General features: G+C 35.0%; 1 protein-coding gene across 1 annotated transcript; it reads right to left on the bottom strand.

The window, feature by feature from the left end:
* Positions 1-3,403: 3,403 nt before the first annotated feature.
* On the bottom strand, positions 3,404-4,354 carry LOC145818991 (uncharacterized). Its single transcript, XM_082912965.1, has one exon. It carries the CDS (start codon positions 4,352-4,354, stop codon positions 3,404-3,406), a length of 951 nt encoding a protein of 316 aa, XP_082769091.1.
* Between the last annotated feature and the right edge of the window lie 8,117 nt (positions 4,355-12,471).

Here is a 12,471-nt window from a genome sequence, read left to right as displayed (position 1 = left end):
GTTATGTGTGTTAACTTACAAAATATAGTTAGCAAAATTTGTGTGTTATTGTGCTCTAACTTAAAGAGCCTCCTAGAAAAGAGGAAAGAGAGCGATCTAACATATGTGCTAACTTGTGTGTTAAACGCACAAAATTGAGTCTCACATTTAACATTTTCACCATTTAACACATAATTTTAGTCATCCAATTAGAGATAATGTTGGCACTAAATTTTATAATTTTTGCTAACAGATAGCCCTTAGCCATTACCATTACCATTACCATTTTTTTTTTTGGGTCTAATATCTCTGTCAGCTCTAACCTGAGTCCCACAGGGGTCCACCATTTAAGTGTTACATCTGGAGCTCTTGGGACAACTTGCAGAAAACAAAAATAAAAAAGCTGTGTTGATAGCAATAATAGAGAGCAGTAGAAACGTTCTAGTTTTCTCAATTCCTTATTTCATTCAATGAAAAGTTTCTGTAGGCATTTCGGGCATTATACTTGGCATTATGGACAACTGATTATCTACCTTTTATATTGCACAGCTGCTGTGGATGTGGCAGAACCAAAGAAGATTTTGGCTGATGAGGGTATAGTATCCCAACTTGCATCAATGGGGTTTAATTATCTTCATTGTCAAAAAGCTGCTATCAACACCTCAAATGCTGGGGTGGAAGAGGCAATGAATTGGTTACTATCTCACATGGATGATCCAGGTATTCCATCTTAAAAGGTCTCTTTTTTATTGTCTCTCACAGATTGTCTCTCACAGAGTCATACTTCAATACTAACAAATTTTTAATCATAATCACTCAAAAAAGAGTAAGCATGTAGTAACTACTCAACATTGATTACAGTTTCAGGAGCAAAAAACAAATTGTTCTATACAAAGGATGAAACACTTACCAATATCAACTGTTTGCGAAGATGGAGATGCATCCACAGGAGATACACTTGCAAATGCATCCACAGGAGATGCAGCTGGGAGCTCAACCAGGTTTGCCTCTGACATTGAGGTCGTCGACCTCCTCTTAGTGGCTTGCCCAGGTGGCATCTGTGTAGTCTTTGTATCTAACAAATGAATTGTAAGCAACCAAAAGTAAAAATTTTAAATGCATGACAATTTATGAAATTATAAGATAACCTAATAGTGTAATATTAGAACCACATTACAAGTCAAGAAATTATCAACAAAAAAATTCATTACAATTTGAATCATCACTAAACATGTCTTCATTTTTTTTGTCAACAAACAAAATAAGATTATATATAATGAACACAAATACATCAGGAGCATAGCTATTAAAACCAAACAAACTTGGCGCCAATGAGCTAGCCCAAACATCCGCTAGTAATATAACCGTTGGTGAGAAACCAACAAGAAGAGAAAAAAAACAGATTCAAAACAGATTCAAAACAGATTCAGCATTACACCAGCAGCAGCCGCATTTCAGCATTACACCAGCAGATTCAAAACAGATTCAGCAGATTCAGATTAATAAACAGATTCAGACAGATTCAGCAGCATCACCAAACAGAAGAGAAAAAAAAACATAGCGCACTTCAGCAGCAGCACACAGAGGAGACAGTAGAACAAACACAGCTTCAAACAGATTCAGACAGATTCCGATGTTTCCAAATGGACCACAATGAAGCAATAGGTACAACATTCCAGACTTGTTGTAACTAAACATGACTTCATTAACAAGTGCATGCCAATACAATCAAGAGCATTACAATGAAAATGACTTGATAATGCAAAAAATAAAGGATATTACAATCAAGGCTCTATATCATCATCTGTATTCGAGTTACTATGACTATGAAATTCATCTTCATCATCACTAGGATCATTTGAATGTTGATCATTATCATCACAGATAAAATCATCTCTGTTTGGACCCTCTACATGTACACTTGTACTAGATTGCAGAACCACTTGACTTGGAATAATATCAGGTGCAATATCAGTCCTACATAAAGTGTTGCTAATGGAATCTGCAATGCTGATTTGGACAATCTCAGTGGTCTCGTCCTGCTGGAACACATCATTCGGAATAGGCAATTCATTATGATCGGGATCTACATCCTCAAGCTCCGGCACATTCCATATTCCTCAACGTTGAAATCGCTCTACGACTTTCCAATGTTCACCTAATTTGGTATCATTGACATAAAAAACTTGTTGCACCTGGCTTGGCAAGACAAATGGGTCATTTTGATACCAACGGCTTCTTACATCAATGGTTGTCAAATGTGTTTCAGTGCGAAATGTTCTGTTGCTACCAGTGTTAAACCATTCGCATTGAAATAACACAACTCGATGCCCGAACATGTATGTCATTTCCCAAACTTTAGTCAACTGACCATAGAAATCAATTGACATACCATGATGATCCCCTTGAACAACCAACCCACTATTTTGCCGCCCTTTGTGCTCACACACATAGAGATGTTTGCTGCATACCCATCAGGATACCTAATCGATTTTAAGAACTCACAAAAACCTTGTCTTTCCTTTAGGGACAATGTGAACAATGCAATGGGCTTTTCAAAGGACCCATCCGCACGCCTCTTTAAGTGCAAATCCTTCCTAATTTTCATATCCTCTAAATCCATGCGTGCTTTTTTCGTATCCTTGTTCTTTCCATCAATGCTCAACAAAGTCCCAATTAAATTATCACATATGTTCTTCTCTATGTGCATAACATCGAGGTTATGTCGTAACTTGAGTGTCTTCCAGTAAGGCAATTCGAAAAATATGCTTTTCTTTGTCCAATTCAGGACGATATTTTCATCCCTTTTTCTTTTTTGGTTGCTTGGATGCTTCCCAAATGGTTTAAATGTTCCTGAATCCAATTGATTTAAAATTTGTTCCCCTGACAACTCCGAAGGTCTTGCTCGATCATCTGCCTTACCATTAAAGAGCTTACTTCTTCGCCAAGGATGGTCTTCAGGTAAGTATCGGCGAGCACCAGTGTATCCTATCTTACTTCTTAACCGTTGTGATGATGCATTCTCATTACAATTGGGACAAGCCAAATATCCTTTTGTACTCCACCCTGACAAGTTACCATATGCAGGGAAGTCATTAATAGTCCACATAACAGTTGCATGCATTCGGAAACTTGTCCCAGTTGAGGCATCATAAGTAACTACACCATCTTCCCATAACTCCTTCAACTCGTCAATTAATGGCCTCAAGTAAACATCAATATCTCTCTCGGGTGCTTGCGGTCCAGGAATAAGCAATGACATCATGGAAAATGGTTGCTTCATACACTTCCACGGTGGTAGGTTATAAGGCATAACTACCACAGGCCACATACTATATGAGTTGCTCAAATTTCCAAAAGGGTTGAAACCATCGGTGGCCAACCCTAACCTCACATTACGTGGTTCTTGGGCAAACACAGCATGTTACCTATCAAAATCCTTCCACGCCTCACCATCGGCTGGATGCCTTAAGATGCCATCATCAACACGTTTTTCTTTATGCCATCGCATATCTCCAGCTGTTTTTCTCGACATGTATAATCTTTGCAACCTTGGTGTCAACGGAAAATATCTCAAAATTTTATGAGGTATCTTCTTACCTTTGCCATCATTCATTTTGTATCTAGGCTCCTTACAAATCGAACAATTTTCTAAATTTGCATTTTCCTTCCAAAAAAGAGCACAATCATACTTACATGCATGAATAGGCACATATCCTAAACCCAAATCACGTAAAAATTTCTTCGCTTCATAAAGGGTCCATGGAACCTTTTGATCACTTTCTGGTAAAAGGTCTTTCAATACGCCTAACAACATGTCAAAAGACTTATTGCTCCACTTGTTTAAAACTTTTATATGAAGCATCTTAACGACAAATGATAACAAAGTAAACTTCTGACAGCCAAGGTATAATGGACGACGAGCATCCTCTAACAATTTATCAAAGTTTCGTCCATCTTCTCTTTGCTCATTATCATTCTGCTCACCCTCTTCATCATCATCAAAAATATGCGCCATGTGACAGTCATCTAACATATCATACAATTCATCTTCAACGTGAAGGCATTCATTGGTTGTCCCTTCATCACCAACACCTTCAATGTCATTGTCATTATTCCACACACGAGGTTGATTGACAGAAACAGTTTCCCCATGGTGCACCCAAGTCTTGTATGAAAGTGATATCCCTTTTCGGATCAAATGATATTCCACATCCTTAAAGGTATGATGTTCAAAATTTAGGCAATCCATACACGGACAACGAATTCTATTATCTACGCCAACATTTGTCATTGCAAATTGGAGAAATGACTTAACCCCTTCTCTATACTCCGAACTCAATCTATTCCTAATTGACATCCAACTCTTGTCCATATTTGGTGACCTACAAAGTGAAGATTATGTTAGGTGAATAAAGCAAAAACCAATTAACTAAAAATGAATTTTATTCCTATTTTGGAGGTTAATTTTGTTATAAGGTGAAAAAGTTATTTATACGCTTTAGGCAAGCATCAAATCTCACATTCCTTCCTATATTATTCAACTATAATAGTTATTGATTCCATTATGGTTGTTTTAGTATTCAATAAGCATAATATTGAACACTACTGCTGCTGCCAAGAAAAGAAGAAAAAAAATATTAAGAACCAACAGGAAGTTGCTGCTGCAGCATGAAGCTGCTGCTACAGCACAAAGAACCAAATTATATTAACTGAAAAAATAATATTTTCTACTTTAAAAAAAGAAAAAATATTTTACAGATTAAAATTTTAAGGGCATCATCATTCTATCATCTGCATCACCACCTAATACAATTAAAGTCATAATGAATGCTCATCTGCATCATATATTTGACAGATTTGTAATTAACGTTCAAAATATATCCTGAATTGTTATTTCCCAAAATATATATATATATATATATATATATATTGCAAGAAAACAAACAGAATGGAAGACAAGATCGGTTTCTATCTCATTTTTTATTTTTAATATTAAATTGGTGGTTGATAGGCAATCATCAATCAAGTTAACCAACACCCGCGATCTAGTTATTGAAGATTTCGCCACTGCCCAATGGGAAATAGTTGCCAATAGAAAAGAGATCCACACAAATGGGATCCATGAACTTGATTCTTTAAATTAATCAGTCTAATAAATCAAATACCAAACTAAAATATTTGTTTAAAACATTTTAAAACAGAGACATCTTAAAACATTTTTATAGTGCAAAAAGGATCACCTAGGACCAACACTATGGATATCCAATAGGGAGAGAGAAAAGAGAATATCCAATATATACATAAGAAACGAATGGTGGGAATGCTTTTTAATAAAGTGTACAGATATATTGAATGAACCATATCTTCATCTTATAGACTTGTCAAATAAATTATTTGTTGTGTACAATTTATAGGATTATTTGCTTTTTTTTTTTTAAAGAAATTATCGAAGTGATAATTTTTTTTTACAACATAGGAGGTAAGAATAAGTTAAATAAATTAAAAACATCTAATTATTAAATTGTTAAAAGATTAATGTTGCATTTTGATGAGCGGATTAAATGATGATATATGATGTTTGGTGGAAATCAAATTAATAACAACAATTAGGTAAGTGAGATAAGCTTTTTCAAGTTTTTGACTTTGATTTCCTACTATAGATTCATTGGCCTAACTACCATGGGGTACTATATTTCTTTCAGTTTCTCCTAGTGCTTGTTTGTTCAACTAGAGATGATGGTTTTTCTAAACTTCCCACCCAAAACAAAATAAAATAAAATAAAATCTTATACAGGTGAAGATATCTCATCACATGTATCTTTAATATTTTCCTGAGAACACCTGCATGTGTTTGGGTTCAAGGAAAATATTTGGAATTTCTCACAAACACTATACTTAGGTTCTTGATAGACACTGTAATCTTCTCCTTCTCTATTCATCTACTTTTTTTTTCTTTTCTTTTTTCTTTTTTTAAATTCACTTGCACATGTTTGGGTTCAGGGAAAATCTTTGGAATTTGTCACAAGCACTACTTGGGTAGTACTTTTTTTCAAAGATTGATCACTACTCCAGTATGAATGCAACACTGTATTCAGTGGACTTCTATAAATAAGACTAATATGTCCCTAGAGTAACTCTTGATCATCGGTTATAATAAAATGTCATTGTTCACATCCTCGCCTAAAATTCCTATATGTATATAGTGAAATAATTGTTTGAGACTTCCTTTAATATGAATGCAACACTGCATTTTGAGCACTTATAAAATGACTTATCTGTCCCTCCATACTCTTAATTGTCAATTATACTCACTTAAAATTCCCATATGTTTACAACGAAATGTCATTGTCCATACTTCATATCCTTACCTAGAATTCCCATGCACACAGCTAGCTTCCTACAGTTCCAAGATCAAGATTAAAATAATAATAATAATAATTGTGTTTGAATTATAAATTTGAGTAAAAATAATTCGTCAAATAAATTCTTTATCCTTTCTAAAAAATTAAGGGTTAATTACACTTTTTACGCTGCAGTTTTACCCAAATTTCACTTTAGTCTCCTCTATTGTTTTAATTTGAATAATTTGTTCTCTATAATTTAAGTCTAGTTCGGTTATCCTATCTAAATTTTTGTTAATTTTGTCTACGTATACACCTTAGAAAATTAACAAGTGTCCCAAAATTATTAATTTTAACTTTCAATTTAGATGGAAGAGAAGAGTCAAATTGAAAAAATAAAAAATTAGCAAGGGTCTCAAATTTGTTAATTTTAACATCTAATTTAGATGGAACAACCAAATTGAAACATTAAAAAGTTGACAAGTATTCTAAAATTGTTAAAACCTCCAATTAAGACAAAAGGACCAAATTGAAGCTAAATTTAAAATATAAAGACCAAATTGTTCAAATTGAAATTATAGGAACTAAAGTAAAATTTAGATCAAACTAGAAGGTGAAAAGTGTAATTAACTCAAAAATTAAAATTGTTTCAAAAAGAAAAAAGAAAAAAATAGCAAACAGAGGAGAAAATTTTCAGAAAAAAAAGAAAGTATGAAAATCAAAGAAAAATGAGAGAGAAGCACAGATCGATTACAAATCAATCAGAAATTCTATGTATGAAAATCAAATGATAGAGATTAAAAAAAAAAATCAGCAAGTATATATGAAACTCAAATAATAGAGTTATAGATATAGACATAGACATAGATATAGACATGAACAGATCGGAAGTGAGGAGTTGCAACGATGACAAAGAAACATCGATCGATTATAGATATAGACATGAACAGATCGGAAGTGAGATATAGATATAGACATCGATCGATTATATATATATACATGAACAGAGAGAGAGATTGAGAGAGAGAAAGACACTAACCTGGTAAGTACAAGGTGGAGGCGTAGATGAAGAGCGGCAAACCCAGGGGACGAAGTGAGGAGATGGTGGGTAGGGTTTGATGAACCGATCGGAAGCTCAAGGAAACAGGAAACTTTTTTTATTAAGGAAGAGGGCAACGATGAGGGAAGGAAGAGGGCAACAATGAGGGAAGATCAAGGCTCAGAAACATATTTTTTATTTAAGAATTTCAAAACGACGCAGTGTGTATCAATTTTCCTTTTTGTGACCAAAATCTACTGGTGGCCAAAAGATTGATGTCCCGCCCTTTTTATTTCGCGCTCCCGCCATCACTTTTGGCGACCACATTTTGAATTTGGTCACAAATACTTAACTATTAGCCACCAAAAAAATGTTGGTCACTAAAACACCATCATCCGTGACCAAAATAAATTTTGGTTGCAGATTACCATACTTTTTGTGACCAACTAAAAATAGGTGGTCACTAAAGGTGTTTTTTCTTGTAGTGTTTCTTCAAAATAGGGATGGGTTAGTGATCAAGGATCCTGAAACAATCAAACAAACTTTTATGGAGCATTTCAAGAAATTATTCTAGGAGGGATCTACTCAACGTATGGCTGACCAACATAATGATCCAAGTGCATTCCCAATCCATTTTAATTTACTTTCCATTTTTAAATGCAAATTTAATTTTGAACAACTTGCTATCATAGAACAATCTTTTCAAGCTAATGAAGTGGGGCCAAGGTTTTAAAGCGGCTGCAACCGTTACGTAATGCTGTTACATAACTGTTGTGGTGGTTACCGCCACTTGTTACGGCCGCTTTTGCAGTGTGATTAAGATTCACAGGTGTGTCGGCCGTAGCATGATACCGTTACGTAACGGTTCCGAACTACTTCTTTCAAAAAAACACACACAAAAAAAGCTTAAAATGGAGGAAGAGGGATAGACAGAAGAGAGAAGATAAAGAGAGAAGATGGAGGAGTAAGAGATAGAGAGAAAAGAGGGAAGATGAAGAATATGTTATTGATTTGTTGAAACTATAAGACCTATACTATTCTATTCAGCTGCTATCACTCAACCATTTTGTTTGTGTGTATCTATCTATATATTGTTTGAAAATAATAATAATAATAATAATAATAATTATAATAATAATAATAATAATAAGTGTGGTCATTATCTATTTGGCTTGGTTAAAATATGTCTATATATATATATATATATTTTGGCTCTTATTTATTCTCTTACTTTTGTCATTGTTTATCTTATATGTAATAGTTAATGATTGATTTTTTGTATAATGAAAAGTCATTAATTATTAAAATGAAATGTAAAAAACTCAATTTATAGTGATTTAAATATATGAAATATATTGGATCATACTTAAAAATTTATAAAAATTGATTAATATTTATTTTAAACCCAATAAATATGATCATGGAAAAAAAATATGCGTATTGGTAAGTTTTTTTTAAATTGTGCGAAAAATAAAAAAATTCACGGTTCCGGTTACCATAACCGTTACGCTACGGCCTTTACACCTCGCAACCGCAACCGTGCCACCACCACTGCTACGGTGACCGCGACCGCAACCGCAACCGCAACCGCTTTTGAGAACCTTGCGTGGGGCAAATTGTTTTCCAATTAGGAAAGTTTAAAACTCCAGGAATAGATGGTTTTATTGTTGGCTTATATTAGACTTACTGGAAAATAGTAGGACCCTTGATAACAGAATCAATTCTGACTTTCCTCCAGTCTGGCTTTTTGTTGAAACAATTTAATAAGACCTTCATTTGTTTACTCTCCGAAGTTCACAATCCTCTCACTGTCAACAACTACCGCCCAATTAGTTTTGTAATGTAATCGATAAAATTGGATCCAAGGTGCTAGCCAATAGACTTAAAATAGCGTTACCTGGATTAATTTCACTACACCAGAATGCTTTTGTCATGGGGTGTCTCATAGCGGACAATATTTTGCTAGCTCATGAGATTCTAGAATTTATTAAGAAAAAAAAAAAAGAAGAAAAAAGGTAAGCAATGTTGCTTTGGTCTAAAGCTTGACATAAATAAAGCCTATGATTGGGTCAATTGGTCATTCTTGAAGGAGATAATCTGAGGCATAGGTTTCAACAAAAAATGGATCCAGTTGCTAACATGGTGCTTCTCCACAGTATCGTTCTTTATTAATGGACAACAATCACAGTACTTCAAACCCACCACTGGCCTTCAGCAAGGAGACCCCCCTTTATCCATACCTTTTTCTTTTGGTCATGCAAGGCTTATCAGAAGGGTTTCATCATTTGAACTCACGAGGACTTTGTCAAGGTATTGTTGTTAGTCGTCACTCCCCCTTTATTTTGCATTTACTTTTTGCTGATAACTGTTCTATATTCATGAATTTTAAAGCTAAAGTGTGGCGCTTGTCATGGTTCTTGAATGCTTTCCGTGCCCATTTTGGATTGAGAATCAATATCCGAAAATCAGAATACTCCCTTAGTCCCAATACCTTGCCTCAACATAAGGACTTACTATTTCGAATCTTCTAAATCAATGTAGCCAATTTATCTGGGAGTGTACATGGATCACTCATGTAGGAAGAAAATTGAGTAATTCAAATCATTGGTGGACTGAATGCAACATAAGTTACAAGGGTGGAAGTGCCAACTTCATGGTTTTGCTGGGAGGTGTACCCTTGTTAAGCATGTCCTTCAACCCTTCCCTATATACACTTTCTCCTTTTTTAGGATGCCTGGGCTATTTCTGAATCAGGTTACAGCCATTACAAGAAAATTTATTTCGCTCTCGGCAAAGGAAAAGGGCATATGTTGGAAGAAGTGGCAGAACCTTTGTGTGCTGAAAGGGTGGGGAGTGATTTGGGCTGCTTTAATCAAGCATTGTTAGCCAAACAAACCTAGCATTTCGAAGGTGTTATTGGGAAAATATTGTCATTCCCAAACAATTCTAATTGTTAAGGTGATAAAAACTGCCTCAATGGGATGGAAAAGTATCTTATGGGGGAGAAACCTAATTAGAGAGGGAGTGCAACGGGTCATGGGAGATGGGAAATCCATAAACCCCTTAGAAGATCAATGAATCCCAACAATTTTAAACCCTTTAAAAGGAAGGGTTTTGTCTAGTTATTTTTCTTCTCTCTTGTTATCGCATTTTATTGATGACACAAATGTTAAATTTATTGAGAGTATTTTTTCCCAATGAGTTCTGGAGATCCACTTGCTGGCTCACTCATGCTCAAATAAATTAGTTTGGGGAGCAAGCAAAGATGGGAATTACATAGTCAAAACATGCTATCTTTTTGTGATGGGGAGGAAACACCAAGGAACTTGCTCCCAGCAGAACGACCAATCGCACTGGGAATGGCTTTGGCAGTTAAAGATTCCCTCAAAATGGACCCTATTCCTTTGGAAGTAGTTCCTTCACTGTATTCTGTCAGTCAAATGGGTGATAATGAAGCGTGGAATTAATCTTGACCCTACATGTCCAAGATGTTCAAATGGCATAGAAACTATTGAGCATCTTTTTTTTGAATGCCCAGTCGCAAAGAGGAACCTCACTGAGCCTGGATTTCTCTAGAGGCGAACCTATGAACTTCAACGAATAGTTCTGGAGAAGGATGGAGCCAGTAAAAGAGAAGGAGATTGTTCTACAATCAGTCACCATCCTTTGGGCCATTTGGCAACAACAGAATAGCTTTGTATTCAGCACCACACACTTGTCCATCCCGCAAACCATTGCTTTGGCAAAAGAAGTGCAGAAAAGTGTTGTTGGGCACAAGTTGTATTTATCATCTAATGAAAATATTGTATTTGATAATTTAGATCAAGAAAAAAATAAGTGTATGATTGTAAATTCTCTCCATGACTTCTTAGATTTTTAGGTTTGGACCATCGTGGTTGGTGGTTCATGGAGAGCTGAAGGGTGCAGACAGGGTATTACTTGGGTGTGCGACAATAAATTACAGGAGAAAGTGGCAGAGAGGGCAAGACAAAAGCATTTTTCCTCACCATTGCTGGAAGAAGCATCTGCATGCTGGTATGCTATAACAATGGGCAACACATAACAAGCTACAGTGCATCTCTTTTTTTACTGATTGCGGAATTTTGATTGATCTTCTCATCAGCAAATGAACTCCAGACTGGAATGTTGCATCAGTTAACAAAGATATTGCTCATTCAGCTATGTATTTGGATTTCTTATGTATTTCTAAAGTATCTAGAAATGTTGTAAAACCAGCATATGAGCTGGCAAAACTTGCTAACAATTTTATTAATTAATGGTATGTGCTTTCTGTTCCTCAATAAAATAAAGTAAAATAATTATCCCTAAAAAAAACCTTATGTATTCTACTTCTTTTGCTTTTTTTATCAATTTACTTGTGGCCACCAAATAATCAACAAAACTACCCTCTGCAATTGTACCAAACAAGATGGAAAATCACTATTACCAAAACCCCTAAATATTCTACCCCATTTCCTTCTAATCATAATCGAATACCCACAATTTTTTTTTGGTTTTTAGAATGGGTATCTTCTTCAACTATCATGGTCAAGCATACTCAATCACAATCACATTGCATTACATGTTTAAACCTTATTTATTTGGAAGATCATGACAGGATTAAAAAATTTATCAACTAACAAGTCCAACCCAGAAAGCTTCTAGTTCTAATTGATGCTTTTACTATCAATGAGTGATGACAATCAAAATATTTGTTTCAGATCCTAAACCCAAAATTATTTAAGAGCAATAGTACTAGTCTAGGCATGATGAGCTGAACCACACTATTTGCATGCCAAAAAAGGCCCAAAACCAGAGAGCAATAAAAGTAACGTACATGCATGTAGCCCTGGTCATTTTCCATTTTAAGTATTTATTCATTTCTAATCCTATTAAATGCCAACTAGAATTCTAATTCCCTCAATACGAGTCTCATCTTTGATTGCAACTTGTGTTTGGTTGGGCTGTACCTGCAACAAACACAAGAACTAAACCCTGCTAGTTAGTAAGCTTTGGCATTTTAAGTTTAGGGTTAACCTGGGTTGAGACATAATCATTTCGACCCAACTTGAGCACCACCTGTTGCATACTTATAACATCACAGGTATA

The sequence above is a fragment of the Camellia sinensis genome, chromosome 2 (assembly GCF_055761805.1).
Source record: "Camellia sinensis isolate YWXY chromosome 2, ASM5576180v1, whole genome shotgun sequence".
NCBI classification, from domain to species: Eukaryota; Viridiplantae; Streptophyta; class Magnoliopsida; order Ericales; family Theaceae; genus Camellia; species Camellia sinensis.
Note: the sequence above shows the minus strand (reverse complement) of the source record. Positions and strands in the feature narration are given on the sequence as shown.

Coding starts and splice junctions, on each gene's coding strand:
- LOC145818991 (XM_082912965.1), bottom strand. CDS start 4,354: ATGGACAAGAGTTGGATGTCAATTAGGAATAGATTGAGTTCGGAGTAT.